Genomic DNA, 23,355 nt, shown 5'->3' on the forward strand with positions numbered 1-23,355 from the left:
GAGAGGGGACAGCCCTGCCTAGTGCCTCTGTGGAGCGTAAAGGGCCGAGTAGGCTTGCCGTTGACTAAGATAGAAGCCTGTGGTCTACTGTAAAGATTCTCAACAGCCTTAACAAACGCGCCCTCTATACCCATTTTGCTCATGGTGGTGTAGAGATGTTCCCACAGGACCTTGTCAAAGGCTTTTTCCGCATCTAAAAATAGCAGGGCTGCCTCTGTGTTTTTTGCCGTGTTCGGGTTGTGTTGTGTTATGTTCCAATAATACTGAATAATCGTTTGAACTCTTCTAACATTAAGCACCGAAGATCTCCCTTTATCGAAGCCCGTCTGGTCCCCGTGTATCAGTGATGGGAGAATGTTAGCTAGTCTGTTTGCAAGGATTTTTGTCAGGATCTTATAGTCTTGGTTAAGTAGGGAAATGGGGCGGTATGACTGCGCCAGGAGGGGGTCTCTACCTTCCTTTGGAATAATGCTAATGTTAGCTTCCGCAAATCTGGGGGAGGGCTGAACTTCGTCTCCAAGCAAACCATTAAACAATCGCATTAGAGTTGGGCTTATATCAGTCCCCATTATCTTATAAAATTCCGCCGGCAGGCCATCTGGCCCTGGAGTTTTTTCTAGTGCTAAGTCTTTAATTGTGGCCAGAATCTCGTTAGAGGTAATGGGACAGTTAAGTTTGTTAAGTTGGGTATGGTCTATCGTCGGCAGTTGTAATTGGTCCCAGAATCTGTCCATGTCGCTAGTCTGTACCTTCTGCGTGGAGTATAGGTCTTTGTAAAAGTCAGTAAATGCTTTTTGTATATCTTCTTCCTTATTCAAAACTATATTATCTTGCTTAATGGCTAAAATAGGATGTCTGTTGTTCAACAATTTCGTCATTCTAGCCAGCAATTTCCCGGTTTTGCTCCCAAACCTATAATATCTAGCCTGTGCTTTTGCGTGGGCCTTATTAGTTTGTTGAAGTATGTAGTCATCTCTTGTTCGTTTAATATCCTTATATTTGAGTCTATTAACGGGATTGGGGTTTCTGAGATATTTATTTCTAGCATTTAAAATCTGCGCTAACAGGAGCTCTGATTGGGCTTTACTCTTTTTTTTTATGTTTGCGGCATAAGCCAAGATGACCCCTCTCAAGACAGCTTTAGCTGTCTCCCAGAACAGTAGAGGATTGTCAACATGCGCTTCATTAGTTTCTACGTATGCTAGCCACTCTCCCAGGATGTGCCTATAAAAGTTGGGGTCTTTACATAAGTATGTTGGAAATACCCATCTGTTAGTCTTCCTCTGGGTGGGGCCAACATGGATCTTAACCCCTATCGGAGCATGATCTGAAATCGTTATTGGGTCTATCTCAACGTTTTCCACTCTGGGGCAAAGCTCTGTGGATACTAAAAAGTAGTCAAGTCTGGCCATAGTGTCTTTTGCTAGTGACATGCAGGTGAAGTCTCTTTGCTCTGGGTGTCTGGCTCTCCAGACATCCTGCAGATCCAGAGCCCTTCTGAATGTGTGAATCACTAAGGATTCTTTTTTGGAGTTTCTAAAGCTTTGGGGGGTGTTTGCCTTCCTATTTGGGTTGTGGAATCTGTCTGCTGGGACTTGGGGAGCAATGTTAAAGTCTCCCCCAATAATGGAGGGCAATGTCGTGAATTGAATTAACTTAGCCTGCAACTCTCTCCAAAAGCATTGCTTCTGTCGTTGTGGCCCATATTCCCCTACCAAAGTAAATGACAGTCCCTGAATTTCTAATTGGAGCATTATAAATCTTCCCTCTTGGTCTAACAGTGTCTTAGTAATATTATAAGTCAAATTTTTCCTAAATAACACAGCTACGCGCCTGGCTCGTTTAGATTCATATGGGGTGTACACAACTTCCCCCACCCAACCTTGCTTCAATTTTTCATGTTCTAATTTCGATAAGTGTGTCTCCTCCAATATTGCTATATCAACTTTTCTTGAGTGTAGGTAGCGCAAGATCGATCTACACTTTTGCGGGGATGTTACGCCACCCACATTCCAGCTCATAATGTTTAGGTTATGCATTATCCCAATTTGGTTCCGTGAGTGTAGTGTCCCCTAAAGGGTTACCCGCAAATAAATCTAGTAACTCAATGTGTGTGAAGGATTTGTGGAGTCGTGTTGTAGTCTTACCACCAGATCCCAGATTAGAAACATTTTCCCAAATCAGAGAGTCCCGGGGAGGGAGGGGGGCACCACACCAGCTAATTAGAGAAAAAAACAACACAGTTTAGCATAATACAAATGAAAGAATTAACAAATAGGGAAACAAACAAGTCCCCACTAACAGAGCTGATCGTTTTTTACGCATCTTCATAACTTCTCAGCTTCGGAATCAGTAACCTAATGAGAATTAACTCACTACTGCGCTACACTTTACTTCCTACGTGTGATTAAGTCTGATATGATGATAGTAGCTCTCTCCCTACCATCCCGATCCATCCCGCCATCTGTGATTAAACAATTAGGGTTAATCCTGTGGGTCCGTCAACCCTCGCTATATAAGGTCAGAAATGTTCTCTCAATCCCAGGTCAACTTTTTGTTTGGGGTGTATGACCCTCACAGCACACCTTCCGGGTAGGACTAGTATTATAGGCAGTTATACTATAGAAAGTAAGTGAACTATCCCTGGACCAGGGCAGGCCTTTACACCTAACAAACCTGACTCTCACAGTAAGGGGGGATGGGCATTCAAACTAACTGGTTAACTATATCTATTCTTACCCCCTCGGTGAAAACCCTGCAAAGGCAAGTCTTGAGGGATATGTTTGCAGTGTAGGTCAGAACAATAATTCAAAATAACCACATTAAAAAAAAACATCATTGCTATAATTTTAACAACCCAAAGATAACCGTTAACTGAAACAAGATGGGCGTGAGGTAAGTCCATCCTCACACCACCTCTTAGTTGTTGTGGCTCAGGATAGATGGAAGTCTCCACCAGCCAATCATTCTGAACCTCCCCCCCCCAGTTCACCTCAATGATCAGAACACTTTACCAGTCCCTTGAACTGTAGTCACCATTTCCTCAGGTTTCCTTGTCTGTCAATTCCTGTTCAAGCCTCAGGAATTTCTGTAGATGTCTAGGGTCATCGAAAAACTTAACACCCTGCTGGGTCTGAAGCTTGAGTTTCGCTGGAAACAGTAAAGACACAGAGCGCTCTGCCTCTATCAGCGTTTTACAGTAAGGAGAGAACTCCCTCCTTCTCCTAGAAATCTCTGCGGAGTAGTCCTGGAAAATGAGGATCTTCTTCCCCTCAAACGTCAGAGGAGAACATTGATGGTAGGCTCTTAAGATTTGGATTTTATCTTGAAAATTAAGGTAACGTATCATCACCTGCCGGGGTCCTCTGGCGGTCTTTGGGTCTTGATTAATGTTACCTATCCTGTGGGCTCTTTCCGCCACACATGGTATGTCCTCAGGTCGTAATTTCAGGAGGGTAGGCAAGAGTTTTTCTGCAAACTCTAGCAAGCCGGTGTTCATAACAGATTCTGGCAGACCCACAATACGCAGATTGTTCCGCCGTGAGCGGTTTTCAAGATCATCAAGTTTTTCAGTTAGCATCTTATTCTGGGCCTCCAGTGTTGCTACTTCATTAGAGTTTTCGCGTTGTCTTATTTCTCCATCACCTACTCTCTGCTCGATGTGCTGGAGCCTTGAGGAAAATGACTTGAATTCAGACGACAAAGAGTCCATTCCTGTCTGCAATTGCTCTATCTTGGGCAAGAAAAGGGCTGATATTTGAGATACTATAGGGTGGGTTTCTGATGTCTCCTCATCTGCAGTTTCTGCCGCCCCAACATCAGCAGCATGGACTTCCACCACAGCTTTGGCTCTTTTGTCTTGATTCTTCTGTCTGCCAGACATCGTGCCAGTGGTCTTTACAAAGCTTGAGTAGTACCTCTGCATGCACTATATGTCTGCTCAACTTGAATGTTCTAATCACCAAAAAGGTAGGTGGTGAGATAATAGGTAGTCCGCACCAGGGAGGGAGAGATGGCCCACACAACTATCGTTGCTAGTATCCTTTAATGATAAGTACTGGGGAGGCTTGAATGGCGGAGGGTGCAGCGCAGCATGAGGAGTCTATCTCAGTTCTGTAACCTTTCCATCTCCTTCAGTGGCATTTAGAGCTATAGCATAGATTGTCATCTCTAGGCACTTTCTCCCTCAATTAGACCTGCTATGTGTATTATGGGCCTCTGTGTGTAAATTCGGTGCACTCTGGGGTATATGACTCCCACTCTGTTATTGCGCTTTAGTGACAGGCCTACAAGATTTTCATATACTGCTCCATTTTCAATGCGGGCCTACCTGCCATGTGGCCAACAACCCACCCCCGAACTGCCCGATTAAAGTTGATTTGTCTTGTAGTCTTGTAGTCAGATGTAAGGTGGTATCAAGATATATAGTTTAGCTTATATGTGTGATACTGATCAGTTCATAGCTCTGTAGTATGTAGGTGGGGTAAACGTACAGACCTCTCTTATGCAGTGGCGCCAAACTGACAGCTCCCTCTGGACTATACTCGAGTCTCCACGCTTCGGTGTTTCTTTATCTCTTTGGCGATTGTCCTGGTCGCCTGAGGGGCTAGGTGCCTGCTGATTTCTTAAGAGCTGTGGGGCTTATACAACTGTAGCGCCGCGGTCGCGGCTTCTCTTATTTAAAAGTGCGCTGTTCCGGTGGGGGAGCCGTTGGTATCAGCTCCTTGCTGCAAAAATATCCAAACAGGTTTGGGTAGCTACCTGTTAAGGCTGGCAAGCTTTTTGGGCTAGTTTGGCACAGATTTTAAGAAAATAGCTTTCTGTGTTCACGGAGCTCTTTCTCGCTGCGTCCGCTTTCTCTGCCCGCCCACCGGAAGTCCGAGGAAATCAAAGATTTTAACCATCTGCCGAGCTCTTCATTCCATTCCTCGGCCATCAGTGGCTCAGTGTATGAAGGTAATCGGACTAATGGTAGCGGCAATGGACATAGTTCCGTTTGCTCGCTTGCATCTCAGACCACTGCAACTATGCATGCTCAAACAGTGGAATGGGGATTATGCAGATTTATCTCCTCAGATAAATCTGGATTAAGAGACCAGAGACTCTCTTCTTTGGTGGTTGTCACAGGATCATCTGTCCCAGGGAATGTGTTTCCGCAGGCCAGCATGGGTCATAGTGATGATGGACGCCAGCCTATTGGGCTGGGGAGCAGTCTGGAATTCCCTGAAAGCGCAGGGTTTGTGGACTCAGGAGGAGAGCGATATTCAACGTGCTTCTGGTGTGGCCTCAGCTGATTTCAGCCAGATTCATAAGATTCCAGTCGGACAATATCACGACTGTAGCATATATCAATCATCAGGGGGGAACAAAGAGTTCTCTAGCGATGATAGAGGTTACCAAAATAATTCAATGGGCAGAGACTCACTCTTGCCATCTATCAGCAATCTATATCCCAGGAGTGGAGAACTGGGAAGCAGATTTTCTAAGTCGCCAGACTTTTCATCCGGGGGAGTGGGAACTCCATCTGGAGGTGTTTGCACAATTGATTCAGCAATGGGGCACACCAGAATTGGATCTGATGGCGTCTCGTCAGAACCCCAAACTTCCTTGTTACGGGTCCAGGTCAAGGGATCCTCAGGCAGTACTGGTAGATGCTCTAGCAGTACCTTGGTCTTTCAACCTGGCTTATGTGTTTCCACCATTTCCTCTCCTTCCTCGTTTGATTGCCAGAATCAAACAGGAGAGAGCTTCAGTGATTTTGATAGCACCTGGGTGGCCACGCAGGACTTGGTATGCAGACCTGGTGGACATGTCATCTCTTCCACCATGGACTCTGCCACTGAGACAGGACCTTCTGATTCAAGGTCCATTCCAGCATCCAAATCTAGTTTCTCTGCGGCTGACTGCTTGGAGATTGAACGCTTGATTTTATCCAAGCAGGGTTTCTCTGAGTCGGTCATAGATACCTTGATTCAGGCTCGAAAGCCTGTCACTAGGAACATTAATCATAAGATATGGCGTAAATATCTTTATTGGTGCGAATCCAAAGGCTACTCATGGAGTAAGATCAGGATTCCTAGGATTTTGTCCTTTCTCCAAGAAGGATTGGAGAAGGGGCTATCAGCTAGTTCCTTAAAGGGACAGATATCTGCCTTATCAATTCTACTGCACAAGCGTCTGGCAGATGTTCCAGACGTTCAGTCGTTCTGTCAGGCTTCAGTTAGAATCAAGCCTGTGTTTAAACCTGTTGCTCTGCCATGGAGTTTGAATTTAGTTCTTAAAATTCTTCAAGGGGTTCCGTTTGAACCTATGCATTCCATAGATATTAAGCTTCTATCTTGGAAAGTTCTGTTTTTAGTTGCTATCTCTTCGGCTCAAAGAGTTTCTGAATTATCTGCATTGCAATGCGACTCGCCTTATCTTGTTTTCCATGCTGATAAGGTGGTTTTGCGTACCAAACCTGGATTCCTTCCTAAGGTTGTTACTAATAGGAATATCAATCAGGAAATTGTTGTTCCTTCTCTGTGTCCTAATCCTTCCTCTAAGAAGGAGCGTCTGTTACACAACTTGGACGTGGTTCGTGCTTTGAAGTTTTACTTGCAAGCAACCAAAGATTTCCGTCAAACATCTTCTTTGTTTGTTGTCTATTCTGGAAAACGTAGAGGTCAAAAGGCTACGGCTACCTCTCTTTCTTTTTGGCTGAAAAGCATCATCCGTTTGGCATATGAGACTGCTGGACAGCAGCCTCTTGAAAGGATTACAGCTCACTCTACTAGAGAGGTGGCTTCCACATGGGCTTTTAAAAATGATGCTTCTGTTGAACAGATTTGTAAGGCTGTGACTTGGTCTTCGCTTCATACCTTTTCCAAATTTTACAAATTTGATACTTTTGCTTCTTCTGAGGTTATTTTTGGGAGAAAAGTTCTTCAAGCAGTGGTGTCTTCTGTTTAACCATCTGTCTTGTCCCTCCCGTTCATCCATGTCCTGTAGCTTTGGTATTGTATCCCACAAGTAAAGGATGAATCTGTGGACTCGTCGTACCTTATAGAAGAAAAGTAAATTTATGCTTACCTGATAAATTCATTTCTTCTATGGTACGACGAGTCCACGGCCCGCCCTGTCATTTTAAGACAGATTATATTTTTTTATTTTAAACTTCAGTCACCTCTGCACCTTGTAGTTTCTCCTTTTTCTTCCTGTACCTTCAGTCGAATGACTGGGGGGTGGAGCTAAGGGAGGAGCTATATAGACAGCTCTGCTGTGGTGCTCTTGCCACTTCCTGTTAGCAGGAGGATAATATCCCACAAGTAAAGGATGAATCAGTGGACTTGTCGTACCATAGAAGAAATTAATTTATCAAGTAAGCATAAATTTACTTTTTCTCAACAATAAAATCATACCATAACAGTATAGCTACACATAGAAGTACGGTATATATTACATTTACTGTGTCAAAGTAGAATAATGAAAACAACACTTTCCATTTAAAATCCTAAGAACGCACTTGTAATATTTTCATGTCTGGCCAGTTAAGATTCACAATATGCATTTCAAGGACACACCCTTCCTTTAATAATGAACTCCAGGAGTATTTCTATTCTTCTGATTAAGCTAGATATGTTTATTATGTTTATTACAGCCTGTGGTAGGACACACCCTCATTTTTAAAGCACCCCATCCAAAGCACTACTAACTCAGAAATGCTACTTTATTAATTATCATACCTCAATAACAACAGATACCATATTCCACAAAATCTTTATTCATGGGTGGATAGTTGGGTCTTCTAAACGTTTTGGTCTTGTCTCTGCTGAAACCCCTTGTAGCTACAATTTGTTAGTTAATATGTGATAGCTTGCAGGGAAGATGCCTCAGATATTCCCCCTGGCTCAGTAGTTACTTAGAGCCTTTTATCTAGTCTGTCCTGCCACATTCATTTTTAGTGTTATAATGTAACAGTAAGTTAAACAATATTTCGCAAATTCCAATGCAAAATTCTGCATTGTGTTCTGAAGATGAAAAATACTACAAATGTTTTGTATCCATGTATCTGCTGTGGCATGAATCTCATTACAGTAAAAACAAAACACATGCTTACCTGATAAATGAATTTCTTTCATGATGGTGAGAGGCCACAAGCCATCATATGTGGGATTAAAGTCCAGTCCTACAGGAAGAGGCAAAACACCCCACACCACAGGGCAGGGTAAAAGAAGTGCAAACTGGTACTGCTGCCAACTGGCGGGTCTTGTGGATTCTCACCATCATGAGGAAATAAATTAATCAGGTAAGCATACATTTTTGTTTTCTTTCATAAGATGGTGAGAGTCCACGAGTCATCACATGTGGGATCCTATACCCAAGCTCCAAGCTATGAAGTCCATAGGACCACCATGCTATAGGGAGGGAAAATAGTTAAGGCAGGTAGAGGTACTAGACAAGCACTGTGGCCTGCAGAACTTTCCTACAAAAAGCAGCCTCAGAAGAGGCAAACGTGCCAAAACTGAGAATTTAGTAAAGGTATATTAAGATAACCCAGTAGCTGCTTTGCACATCTGTTCAATGGAAGTTTCATTTCTAAAAATCCAAGAAGTGGCAACTACTCTGGTAGAATAAGCATTAATTAGTTAAAGGGGAGACTTCCCCCCAACTAGGTAGACTATGCAAATCACAGCTTTAAGCCACGCTGCAAAGATTATTGCAGCATCTTTCTGTACCTTGGGGGGGGGGACTTAGAACTTGATAAACAAGGAAGAAGAAATTCTGAATTATTTAGTGGCTTGAAGATAACATTTCAAGGCCCATACTACATCCAAGTTAACTTAAGTTTTTTTCCACTGAAGTTTTTAGAAGAAACAACTTTAGGAAGGAAAGAGAATTCTTAAAATTGTTTTATCCTTATAAAAAAAACACAAGATCACTCTTGCTCTTCTGGTGAGGAAATGGCTATGAGAACCTTTCAAGACAACAGTTTGAAGAAACCCTCAAAACCAAGTTTAGGTTCCATAGAGGGGAAGCATGCCTGATAACTGGTCTTATCCTGACCAAATTTTGAATAAAGGCTTGAATGTCAGGAAGTCTCTAAATCTTGTGATACAAGACTGAAAGGACAGAAATCTTGGGGAAAAAAAACAAGAAATCTTAATGAATACCAATGGTAAATCTTAGATGCGCACCAGGAAATGAAAACTTTCCAGATTATGTGATACATTTGTCTTGTAACAGGCTTACTGACAAAATCAGACACTCAACCACCATGCTGACAAATTGAGGGATTTGAAATCTTGATGGAAGAAAGGACCTTGAGAGAGAAAAGGTCTTTCCTGATAGGAAGACATCAAGGCTGGCTTGATTAAAATTGTACCAGATCTGTGTATGATGGCAGCCTACCCAAGTCAGAATGTGGAGTACCTCTTTCATTACTAAGGTACTTATAGTGCCCCCTTAGTTATTAATCTAAGCTATTACTGTGACATTGTCTAACTGAAACCTCAGAAAATACTCCAGGCATAACAGGGGCCAACTCTGGATAGCACTGAAGATTACATGGTGATCTGAGAAGTTGATCAGAAAACTCCAGAGGAAAATAAACTCCCTGCACTTTCTGAGAACCCCATGCTATGTCCCAGCCCAGCAGGCTCGCGTCCATGGTTAATACTACCCAATTCAGATGGAGGAAAGAGGCTCCTTAAATCAAGATTAGTAAGACTGCCACCAAGATAGAGATCGTTTTGTCTTGAGGTCTAAAGAGATCTTGTGAGACAGACAGACTTTTGAAATTTCCATTCTATTGTTGCAACATTTGAAGCTGCAAAGAATGTAAGTGAAATCTTGCAAAAGGAACGACATCTGAAGCCGCTACCAACTACTTCCATGCATTGAAGCAGTGTAGGAAGAAGAGTTTGATAGAGAAGATCTCAAGGCTTCTGCAGTTTGGGTTTACGAGCAACTGTGAGACATAGTCCTATTGTTACAGAGTTTATGATGAAGTCAAGAAAGGCAACTCTGGTATGTGGCAGTAAAGAGTTTTTTAGGAGGTTGATTTTTAAACCATGGGAATGAAGGAACTAAAGAAACTGTTTTGTTTGCTTCTGAGCCATTTGATAGAAGCAGCCTATACCAGAGTGTAGTCTAGGTAAGGAGCTACTGCCAAGCCCTGAGCTTTCACTATAGACAAAGAGAGCTCTAAGTAGCTTTGAGAAGATTGCTGGTGCCAGATTAAGTGGGAGCAGCAGACATTGGTAATGCCTGTTAAGTAAGGCAAATCTGAGACATTTTGTATAATCTCTTTGAATAGGGATATTGAAATAGACATATTTAAAGTCTATTGTAGACAAAAATTGTCCCTACTGCACTAAAAGGTAATATAGTGTGAAATGTCTCCATTTTAAAGTAAGTACTTTCAGAAATTTGTTCAAAGTTTTGAGATCCAATATCGGCCTTTAAGTCACTTCTTTCTTTGGAACAATGAAAAAAAACAAAAAACAAAAAAAAAGAACACTTGAATCTGTTCCACCAAAAGGACTAGAGTATTCACTCATATGGCATTTAGTTCAGTGGCACATGCCAAGAAAGATCTGGCCTTTAAATGATCTTTTGGAACATGAGAAGGAGGAATCTTCATCAAATAGGGTGAGATCAAAAGTCTATGCGGTACCCCTAGGAAATTAGGTTTACTACACAAGGAAGTTGAACAAGCTTTCTAAAAAAAAGTTCAGTCTGCCCCCCCACCAGAACTGAGTCTGGTTTGGGGGCAGCACCTCCATGCTGATTTGGATGTAGGAACAGGCTTTCTTTTTTTTGTCTGTTTGGACTTAAACCAAGAGGAACAAGGCTTTCATGTGGAATTAGAGGTGTCAAATCCTTTGAGCCACAGAAGAGGAGGATCTTTGTGTCTATGAATGATAAAAAGAGTGAAATCATCTTTTTAAATTAACCCTGCCTTTTGTTTTTTTAGACTTACCGCAGGAAAATGCCTATGCCTCCAGTGACTGTAGCAATTCAGTGCTATTTCCCTAATATGAAAGGGAAAGAAGTCTGCCTTTACATATTATGTCAGAAAACCATGACCTCAGCCATAATGCTCTTCTTGCCAGAACAGTCATAGCAGCACTCTTTGCAATAATGCAAGTTATTTCAACAGCTGCATCTCAAATGAGACTGCTCGCAGTCTTGACTAACCTCAAGCAATCCTGAACTATAAGGTCAGAGATGTTGTCACACTATATTGCATTAGCTGCAGATATACAGGCTACACTAAAAGCTAGAGGAAACATAGCCTGCCAGCTGAAAGGACCTCCTGAGGAAACCTTAACATTTTCTGGCCATTGGATCCTTAAAAAGAGGTTCTGGTAGTCTGCCTATTCAGAGTGGAAATAGGATGGTCCATTTTTGGAATAGTCTCTAATACCTCCTTTTTCACAGATAGTTTGTCTGCAGGTAGAGGGTCCTTAATCTGAGAGGCAAGTAAAAACTTCCTGCACACATCTTCAGCTACTTTGTCAGAAGGGAGGTCCTGGGTTTCAGAATAATTGTCTTTGGCTGAGGAGTAGGATTATAATTATAAATTGTACTTCTGTAGGGAACAGGTTACCTAGGCGAGTCATTCCTTGGAGATGTCCCATATGAGCCCAGGGCCTGTGAAGATTTATCTTCTGTCCTTTGCATGCCTTAACATTTAACTGGTGGAGGCATGAAAGCCATCTGTTTTGATATTGCAGAGTGAATGTACTGTTTTAAGTTAGGAGACAGAGCCATAGAACTTGCCAAGGGTTACAACTTTGTTGGATAACAAAACCCTGAGTACTCTGCTGCAAATGTAACACTGCAATACCTTGTCTAGCAATAGACAGACTCAGCAGATAACTTACAAAGATGAGTAGGGGGAACCAACACTTCCTTACATATCAAACACACGTGAGAAGGGATTAAATTGACAGTAGATTGCCAATCTAAGGGATGAGTTAAAGGGACATAAAACAAGTTGAGATAGAGACAAAATATAATAATATGTACATTAATTACTTTACCTGCAAATTTATACTGCAGTGCCTCGTCATTAACCCTTTCTTTTAAGTTTCTGATTTGTACAGCTCTAACTACCCCCACACAATTCCTTTTATGGATGTAGCTATATCCATTGTTGTTTTGGTAGAAGGCACAAGTGAATAGGGATTATCTGCTGGAGCATGCCTAGAAGCTGTGAACTCAGCTGAAATACAATGCCTGTGTCTAAACACTGATAAGAGGGGTGGAGCACAGTGTCCCAGACAGCATGGCTATGTAAGTATTTTTGCTTATTTTTGAAAATTATTTTAAAATACTTCCCATCAATTTTTAAACAATTCATTTTTTTATTCAAACTATTTTTACTTAATTAGCCCTTTCAGGATATACACAGATCTCCTGTTTTATGGCACGTTAAGTCCTAAGAATTAAGCTGCAACAGTTTGCTCCATAATTATTTAGAATAGTAAGGACAGGCGAATATCTAAAATTAGAAATCAACACAGTATAACAGGCACAGAAAAAGTTAACATCCTCAGGGGAAAACACATATATTGGCATTATGTAAGACTGAAGTCCCTGTAAGGGGATAAGAAGAAAGTGGGTATCATCTTTTTAAGAGATAAAATTGTACTTTAAGATATAAAAAATAACAGTTTGAATCAATAAAGTGTTAAATAAATATGCATTTAGTTATCAAGGGTGCTTACCAATCTCAGCCTCTTGTGTCATCAAAGATGGCCACCGTCTGTGAGGGAAAGGAAAAACAGAGCACAATTTGGGCGGGAAAAAGTTACCTCGCTAAGCAAAGGAAGCACAGAAACTTCTGAAAATTAGTTGCTTAGCCTCAGAAATGTTTCTGATCATCTGAGATCCTGCTAAAAAATTAGGAGCAGAGCTCTTGTATGTACTAACTACCAGAAACAAATTTAAAGAGACAGTATCTAAATTTCACAGTAAATTTTAAAAGTGCCCAAAGTGCCTTAAATTGTATGTAACATTATTAGGTGAATGTAACTATGTCCCCATGCTATGTGAACCATGTGTACATGTTCATGCTAATAGCCTGAGGGCTATCTGAGTGCAAGTACCTGTCAGCACTCACTCTATCATGTTTACGAAGCTGCAGGCGACCTGCTTCAAGTAGAATAGACCATCCTGTGTAGTATGCACTGACACAGGATCTAAAGAAGGAGTACTCCGACGAGGCCAAAAGGAGGAGGCTGCAGGACCAGTCCCAGCAACACCTGTAGCAGGCAAGTCACAAATTCCTGCAGGAGATTTACTTTCACTACCAATATACTCCTTTACACCCTTCTGTCCTATTCCAAGGTTTCTGAGGGGATATCAGGTCTCACATCAGTTTGAGAACCCTGTTCAATCTATTTGTAGATCAGCACATTAAGTTTCACCATCCTCCTTGTTAGAGGCAAAAAGGAAAGGAAACATGGGAAAGTGGGAGGGATCAAATCTCTGATTTGTGGGGTGTTTTTCCTCCTCCTGTAGGACTGGACTTTAATCCCACATGTGATGGCTTGTGGACTTTCACCATCTTATGAAATAAAAACACTTCTGATAACATGGCAGTTTAAGATTTTAATACCAAGAGATATTATAAAAATAGTTTTTTGATAACACCTTTTGGTTTTACCCCTTAGACAACGTTTGGGATGTATCTACTGAATTCACCGTGTTCAACGTATCCTTCTTTGTTAAAAGTGGGTTCTCCATTACTGTATACTGCAAAGAAAGCTCCGGAAACAATGATTAAAAATCATACTAAAGAAGTATCCGAAGATAAATGATGCAATATTCAACAAACTTTACAAAATCTAAAAGGCCTTAACAATTTATAACAACAAACCTTGTTCACAAATATTGTTGATGGTCAGTGAATATCATTGGATTTTTTTAATAAATATGTGCAGTAAATGTAGCATTTATAAAGGGGTTTTTTTGTAAGTGTCAATTTATTAAACTCATATTTCCCATTTATTACATGTGCTGTTTCAACAAACACATTTTAATATTTCCTTGTTATCATATTAAATAAATACAGGACATAGAGTGAGATTACAAATTGTGCGGTATAGCCATAGCATACACACCGCGCAAAATGGATATGTACCGCTATTTCAAGTTAAAAAAAAAAAGTTCTTTTGTTGTGTGGTATAGTGCGGTAAGCTCCATAACGCACAAAATCCTGACTTCACCTGCTCATGCACGTTTTCCCCCTAGACATTAATGGAGAAAAAAAGTGTTAGAAAAAACCTAACACCTGCAATTGCGGAATGGCGATCGCAATAACGCATTCCCCATTCATGTCTATGGAGACAAGAAAGTTTATTATAAATCTAACACCCTAAAATAAACCCCTAGTCTAAATACCCCTAATCTGCCACCCCTGACATCACCAACAATAAAAAAAGATATTAACCCATAATCCGCTGCCCCAATACCGCCAACACTACAATAAAACTATTAAGCCATAATCTGCCACCCCAGCATCACCAACACTACAATAAACATATAAACCCCTAATCCGCCACCCACCCGCATCCCTAACACCTAAATAAAATTATTAACCCCTAATTCGCTGCCCCCCCACATTGCAAATACTAAACTAAACCTATTAACCCCTAAACTGCCAAACACCAACATCGCAACTACCTAATTTAAACTATAACCCCTAAACCTAAGACCTAAATTTCATTTAAACTTAACTACCTTAAAATAAATAAAAACTCACCTGTGAAATAAAAAAACTAAGCTTAAACTATAAATAAACCTAACATTACTATTTTTAAAAAATTAAATATGCCAAAAATAAAACATTTAAAAATCCTAACACTAGGAAAAAATAAAAATAGAAAAACAAAATGTATACTTATCAGAAAAATTATTTTCTTTCCTGGCAGGGAGAGTCCATTACTTAATTCCTTACTGTTGGGAAATACAACACCTGGCCACCAGGATGAGGCAAAGACACCCCAGCCAAAGGCTTAGGTATCCCTCCCACTTCCCCCATCCCCCCAGTCATTCGGCCGAGGGAACGAGGAAAAGTAGGAGAAACATCAGGGTATAAAGGTGCCAGAAGAAAAACAAAAAGGGAGTTGCCCAAAAAAGTCTAGCGGACGGGGTCGTGGACTCTCCCTGCCAGGAAAGAAAGGAATTTTTCTGGTAAGTATAAATTTTGTTTTCTTTCCATAAGGCAGGGAGAGTCCACAACTTCATTCCTTACTGTTGGGAAAACAATACCCATGCTCCAGAGGACACTGAAGGAATAACGGGAGGGAACAGAAAAAGGCGGACTCTAATCTGAGGGAACAACAGCCTGTAAAACCTTTCTCCCAAAAGCTGCTTCAGCCGAAGCAAACACATCAAATTTGTAAAATTTAGAAAAAGTATGTAAGGAGGACCAGGTAGCTGCCTTACAAATCTGATCCAAAGAGGCTTCGTTCTTAAAAGCCCAGGAAGAAGCTACTGCTCTAGTGGAATGAGCCGTGATCCTCTCAGGAGGCTGCTGTCCCTCTTTCTCATAAGCCAAGTGGATGACACTCCTTAACCAAAAAGACAAGGAATACGTAGTGGCCTTCTGACAAACAAAGATGAAGATTGTCTGAACTCCTTAGTGGCCTGAAGGTAACATTTCAAGGCACAAACCACATCCAGATTGTGAAGCAAATGTTCCTTGGCTGAAGAAGGATTGGGACACTAAGAAGGCACAACAATCTCTTGATTAATGTTACGATCTGATACCACCTTAGCTAGGAAGCCTAACCTAGTGCATAAAGCCGAAATCTCAGAGACTCTGCGAGCAGAGGCAATGGCCAACAGAAACAAAACCTTCTGAGATAACATTTTAATGTCAACAACATGCATGGGCTCAAACGAAGCCTGCTGCAAAACACACAAAACAAGATTGAGACTCCAAGGCGAAGCCCCAGGTCTAAACACAGGTCTGATCCTAGTCAGAGCCTTAACAAAGGACTGCACATCCGGAAGCTCAACTATTCTCTTGTGCAACAACACCGACAGGGCCGAAATCTGTCCCTTCAGAGAACTGGTAGATAGACCCTTCTCCAAATTATCCTGGAGAAAGGATAAAATTCTGGCAACCTTAACCTTATACCAAGAAAAAAACACTTTCCTCACACCAGTGCAGGTAAGTTCGCCATACCTTATGGTAGATGCGCCGAGTAACTGGCTTGCAAGCTTGAATCAAAGTGTCTGATACTCTCAGAGAATCCTCTCCCGGCTAGGACTAAGCGTTCAATCTCCATGCAGTCAGCCTCAGAGAATCTAGATTTTGATGTAGGAAGGGACCCTGTATCAGCAGGTCCCTGCGACAAGGTAACCTCCATGGAAGAGAAGAGAAAGCAGAGAAGAAAGGGCGCCTCCTAGTGTAGCCAATATGTCACAGATGAAGAGTAAAGAACAATAAACATACTCACAATGTAGAAAGGCAGAGATAATGCCTAGGAGAACGGTCTGGGAACTTCACAGTGTCCCAGCAAACTGTGCACTGTACTGTGGCTGCTCCTCCCAAATCAGAGTGAAAATCTGTAGTTTGTAGAAATATAGAAAAAAGAGGAGGGCGACCCCTAGTGCACTAGGGGTCGCCCTCCTCTTTTTTCTATATTTCATGGAAGAGAAGAGGACATTCTCGCAAGGAGGGAGCAATTAGAATCACTGATACTTGCTCCTGCTTGATGCAGGCCACCACACGAGGGTGAAGAGGCAATGGAGGAAAGAGAAATATGAGTCTGAACCTCCATGGAATGGCTAGAGCATCTATCAACTCTGCTTGCGGATCCCTCGATCTCGACCCGTACCTGGGTAGTTTGGCATTGAGACGAGAGGCCATGAGATCTATCTCCGGCATCCCCCATCTGCTGCAAATCTCTGCAGACACCTCGGGGAGGAGGGACCATTCCCCCGGGTGAAAGGATTGTCTGCTGAGGAAGTCTGCTTCCCCACTTATCCACAGCCGGAATGTGGATCGCTGATAGCATATAATTTTAGGCTTCTGCCCATTCCAAGATTTGGGACACCTCCCTCATCACTAAGAAACTTCTCGTTCCTCCTTGATGGTTGATGTAGGCAACTTTAGTTATATTGTCTGATTGGATTCTTATAAACTGGGACACACTCTGCTGGGGCCAAGCCTTCAGCACATTGAAGATTGCCTGCAGTTCCAAAATATTGATTGGAAGAGTGGATTCCTCCTGAGTCCACAAACCTCTTGCGTTCCTGGCAATTTAAGGTAAATGCCCATGCAAATGCCCCTTTAGGAGCAATGGGTAGATTAGATTGTTTTATAGTTAGGTGTCTTTTATTTTGGGGGTTAGGTGGGTGGGTAGTTGTACTGTTAGGGGTAATTTGTATTTTATTTTTAAGTAAAAGAGTTGCTAAACTTAGGGCAATGCCCTATAAAATGCCCTTTAAGGGCTTTTGGTAGTTTAGTGTTAGATTAGGGGGTGTTTTTATCTTGGCGTGGCTTTTATGTTTTTATAGGGGTATTAGATTAGCCTTAATTTTTTTATTTTGGATTATTTCATTTATTATTTTCTGTAATCTTAGATTTTTTTATTTTTCATAATTTTAGTTTGTTATTTTTTGTATAGTTAGGTTTTTGTTTTTTTTGTAGTGTTAGGATTTTTTAATTTTGTAATTTAGTTTTTTTATTTTTTGTATTTTTTATTTTTTTTAAATAGTAATAGTAATGTTACTTTTATTATTTTAAGCTTAGGTTTTATTTATTTCACAGGTAGGTTTTTTATTATTTTAAGGTAGTAATATTGTAACTTTAATTTAAAGTTGGGGGGGTGTTAGGTTTAGGGGTTAATAGTTTAATTTAGTTTGTCGCGATGTGGGGGGGGTTGGCGGTTTGGGGGCTAATAGTTGAATTTAATTTGTCGCGATGTGGGGGCAGTTTAGGGGTTAATAGGTAGTTTATGGGTGTTAGTGTACTTTGTAACATGTTTGTTATAAATTTTGTGAAACATTTTTGTAATGTCTGATTGCGGAATGGATCTTTGCGATATAAGCTATAACGCTAGTGGAATAGCTGTACAGAACAACTTGTAATACGTGTGAGCTGACCATTCCACACTCAAAGGCCATTTTTTTATTGCGGAATGGATCGTTACGGTATAGGCTAAAATGCTAGTGGAATAGCTATACCTAGGCTTACCATACGTCCCGTTTTTACCGGGATTGTCCCTGTTTTGAGCCCCTGTCCCAGTGTCCCACCCGTTTTTCATTTTTGTCCCGGCCGCCGGTGTTCTATCAATCATTCCAGCAAATTCATCAGACTAGCGTAGTCTGATGAATTAGCTGGAATGATAGAACACCGGCAAATCTGTGAATTTAGCTTTGTTGGGCATGCAGCATGCACTGCCTTTTACAGCTGTCTGCTGCCCGTCGGAATGTGCGACCGTGACGTCACCACATTCCTGCAACAGACGGGTCACAGAATCCGACTGATAACGTGTGCTCCACCTCTGCTTCACACTCAGTGTTTTAGGCGCCTTCAACTTAGGAGAACGCATCATGGGGCTGCACACTGTGGCTTCCTGTTGCTGAAGCAAATACCAACAAAAAAAAAATTCTTGACTTTTGCAGATCTTCTTGCTGATAATGATAAGTACGTGTGAGTTACTTACTACAATACAATATTACTTGATCTTTTCCTTTTTTCATATGCAACCACATATCTTAGGCTGCTATCTCTATCTGCTATGTGGTGTTATTATTCATTTATATTATTAGATATCTCCATTAATAATTGTGCTTCTGGGGTCACTCATCAATCATCATTAATTATGGATGGTAAACTAATAATTGTGCTGCTGGTCATTAATTATGTCAATATAATTGTGCTGCTGGAGTCAACTCATCATCATTAAATTAATGATGATGATTGATGACCCCAACAGCACAATTATATTAACATAATTAGTGATGCCCAGCAGGACAATTATATTAACATAATTAATGATGATGACCCCCAGCAGCACAATTAAATTAACATAATTAATGATGATGACCCCAGCAGCACAATTAAATTAACATAATTAATGATGATGACCCTAGCAGCACACTTATATTACCTTCATTAATGTAATTAATTATGTTAATATAATTGTGCTGCTGGGGGTCATTATCATTAATTATGTTAATATAATTGTGCTGCTAGGGTTATCACATCATTAAGTATGTTAATATAATTGTGCTGCTAGGGTCATCATGTCATTAAGTATGTTAATATAATTGTGCTGCTGGGGTCATCATTAAATTAATTGATGTCACTAATTATGTTAATATAATTGTGCTGCTGGGGTCATCCTCATTAAATAAATTATTGTCACTAATTATGTCAATATAATTGTGCTGCTGGGGTCAACTCATCATTAAATTAATGATGATGATGATGGATGACCCCAGCAGCACAATTATATTAACATAATTAATGATGATGACCTCAGCAGCACAATTAAATTAACATAATTAATAACATTAATTAATTTAATGATGATGTTGACCCCCAGCAGCACAATTAAATTAACATAATTAATTATGATGACCCCAGCAGCACAATTATAATTAATGATGATGAGTAACCCCAGCAGCACAATTATTGTGCTGCTGTGCTCATGATCGTTAATTATGGTAATATATTGTGTTGCCGGGGTCATCATCATTAATTATGGTAATATAATTGTGCTGCTGGTGTCATCATCATTAATTATAGTAATATAATTGTGCTGCTGGGGTCATCATCATTATTATGGTAATATAATTGTGCTGCTGGGGTCATCATTATTAATTATGGTAATTGTGCTGCTGAGGTCATCATCATTAATTATGGTAATATAATTGTGCTGCTGGGGTCATCATCATTAATTATGGTAATATAATTGTGCTGCTGGGGTCATAATCATTAATTATGGATGGTAATATAATTGTGCTGCTGGGGTCATCATCATTAATTATGGATGGTAATACAATTGTGCTGCAAAAAAATGTAGTAATATAATTGTGCATGGAAAATTAGTTCTGGTCGACAAATGCCCCGCCCCTTGGCCACACCCCTGACCACACCCCCACTGGCACCGTGCCAAGTGGTCCCAGTTTCATCTCTAAAAATTATGGTAAGCCTAGCTATACCACGCAACTTGTAATACCCAGTAGGTGACTATTACACACGCAAAAGCCAATTTTTCAGAGGTATAGCCGTACAGCACAACTTGTAATCTCACTCAGAATGAACTAAGATTATTGTGCATCAAATATAATTCATGTTTTCCTTCAACAATTGTATTTCTCATATGATAAAACATTAAATAACTGATTAGCAAAAAGTATTTCCATACAAGTATCAAGTGTCCACAGCACCTTTACCTTAAAATATTTAGACAAGTTAAAATACATGCAACGTTTTGGGCCTTTCAGCCATTAATCATGCATAAATTGGTTGAAGCTGCTTGCTTCTATTTATATTACAGAGCATCATACATTTAAAAACACAGAATTCCACTTGTCATTATTTTACTAGTTTATAATGTAACATTGCCATCTAATGGTCATAGTATGTACTAATTGTTTAAATTTATTAAAGGCAATTTTTCACCACAAGCCTTCAACAGCTCAAAGGCATTTTCTTGTATTTTGTCTATGTATACAAAACTATTTTATTCTGCATTATTTTACTACACATTTGAATTAATTTTAAACAATTAAGGAATGCTAACTATAAACCCAAAGGAAATGTCTCTCCTTAAATTAAATTCCTTTTACGTAGAATGAAAATGAATGCCCAATTAGATGAAAACAGAACAGTCAAAATCCCTGTTAAGACCTTTTGGTACCAGCATATCTAGTTCATGTATCCCAAAAAGTTCCCTTTCTTTGATTAATGTTTCTCTCACCCCCCCCCATCTAAGAGGTTAGATTGGATCTATAACACGCCTAATTTGATGACCTTTCTTAATGAAATGAAAGGATAATGGTACCTGATTGTCTCTGCATCTTATATTAGATCTATGTTGGCTAAGAACAGGGAGAATTAATCATATATATATTACATGAGTTGATTCACATGTAAATAAGTTTTGAATTTTATATTTGCACCCTTTTCTTGGATGATTGATCATAGAATGACAGCTTATAGAACCCATACAGGGATAACATCCCAACCGCTTTTTCATCAAATATTTTTTATTGTATACATCTACTTGGACCTACATCTGCTTTCAATAACTGGCCTATCAGATTTTTGACTCTTCTAAAGGCCATCATTGGTTGTTCTTGAAAGGCCTCTCTATACCACCATTTTTGACTCTTCTAAAGGCCATCATTGGTTGTTCTTGGAAGGCCTCTCTATACCACCATTACAGTCCCTAAGTATATGCCAATGTTTATTGATTGATTTTGAGATTAACTTTGAGATCCCAGATTGACTTTGAGATCCCAGTTTCTGTATTAAGTAAGGGGGATATGCTCTATTAATACATTTTTGTTCCATCTCTTTAAATTGTGTTTGCAGGAGGGGCGGTTCATAAACTATTCTTTTTACTCTCTTTGTACTTTGTTGCAAAGACTCAACAAATCCCTTAGGATGAAAACTACTATAGGGAAGAAATGTGTTTTTATCTGTTTTATTGGTATACAAATCCAAATCCAAACCTGTGTTTGTTTTGAGAATTCTTGTATCTAAGAATTCCACAAATTCCTCACCATAAATAAGGGAAAACTCTAAACCTTTAACTGAGGTATTAACTTAAGTTCTGGCACAAAATTAGTTAGGGATCTCCCACCATATGACAAAGACATCATCTATGTAGCACCATCAGGTGGTGCCACATTCTTTAAATAGCATATTCTCATATATAAATAATTCTTCAATATATCACTTGGATAAACAGTCATCTTGGAACAGAAAATAGGTCCAGTATAAGAGCAATCTTAACAAATCTTCAACAAATTCAACCTGAAATCTAAAATATCCACATTCTACTGTAAACAGTTATTTTATAATAGCAATGCCTGTCTCATGTTGTATGGAAGTATATAGACTTTTAACATCTAACATGAATCATACATATTTGGATGAAGGGAGATGCATATCTTTAATTTTTTGCAATAAGTCATTAGTATCTCTAATGCAGGAAGTCATTTTTGTTATTTCGGTCTGGAGTAATTTATCAAGGAATATAGATATATTGGTGAACAGAGAGTTCACACTTGATGACTACTACTTGATACTATTTCTTGCCTCCATGGCAACTATTCTAAAGTGAACACATTTAATACCTTACTGTTAAATACCTCCAGATTTCAAGTGTGACAAAATTCCTTCAAGTGATGTAGATCCTTGATAATCTGATTGTTTTTGATAACCATGCACAGGTTGGTATATGTATTGGTTCCTCTCTTAATCCATACACGGTCAGCAATTTCTTCCTCTGTCAAAAGTTTAGATATTTTCTCTTCTCCCACGTATGACAGTTTGTCATGTGATGCAGGATTGATGTCCACATTTCCTTGAGAAGTACACCATCACCTTTGCAATATGCAGTACAAAACCAAAAATGTTTATTGCAGGTACCCAAGGAAATTAGTCCTTATGTTTTCTTGCGGCTACTGACATATTTAATTTGGTCAAACTTTTCGCATAATGCCATATATCGAATTGGTGTGAAATAGACCTATATTCTTCTCTTATAATCTTTCTTATAGCCACATGACGGTCTGTAGCAATATAAAGTATATTAAGTCCATTGTTTATTATCGGCTACATTACGAGTTTTGCGTTATGAGCTGTGCAATGCTAACGAGCAGTGTTCTCTCACCACTCACTTACCTGCAGCGCTGGTATTACGAGTTTTTACAAACCCGTAAAAGTGAGCGTAGAGCAAAATTTAGCTCCAAATCTCACTTTGATACCAGCGCTGCTTAAGTCAGCGGTGAGCTGGTGTAACGTGCTCATGCACGATTTCCCCATAGGAATCAACGCGGAAAGCCGGCTGAAAAAAAGTCTAACACCTGCAAAAAAGCAGCGTATAACTCAGTAATGCAGCCCCATTGATTCCTATGGGGAAATAAAATTTATGTTTACACCTAACACCCTAACATGAACCCCGAGTCTAAACACCTCTAACCTTACACTTATATGAATACCGGACCTGTACCTGTAAAGTCCGGTATTGTAACTTAGGTTAGGTTTTGTTTTACAGGTACTTTTGTATTTATTTTAGCTAGGTAGTTAATAACTATTTAATAACTATTCTACCTAGTTAAAATAAATACAAACTTGCCTGTAAAATAAAAATAAACCCTAAGCTA

At 39.9% G+C, this 23,355-nt stretch overlaps 1 protein-coding gene across 1 annotated transcript in view; it reads left to right on the top strand.

The window, feature by feature from the left end:
- MOCOS (molybdenum cofactor sulfurase) overlaps nt 1-13,956 on the top strand; it is an 842,034-nt gene extending 828,078 nt beyond the window's left edge. Inside the window, exon 15 of the mRNA XM_053714598.1 lies at nt 13,665-13,956. Within this exon, the coding sequence (XP_053570573.1) occupies nt 13,665-13,811 (147 nt within the window). The 3' untranslated portion in view covers nt 13,812-13,956. The remainder of the gene's footprint in view (nt 1-13,664) is intronic.
- The last annotated feature ends 9,399 nt before the right edge of the window (nt 13,957-23,355 follow it).

This window comes from Bombina bombina, chromosome 5 (genome assembly GCF_027579735.1).
Source record: "Bombina bombina isolate aBomBom1 chromosome 5, aBomBom1.pri, whole genome shotgun sequence".
Taxonomy (NCBI): domain Eukaryota; kingdom Metazoa; phylum Chordata; class Amphibia; order Anura; family Bombinatoridae; genus Bombina; species Bombina bombina.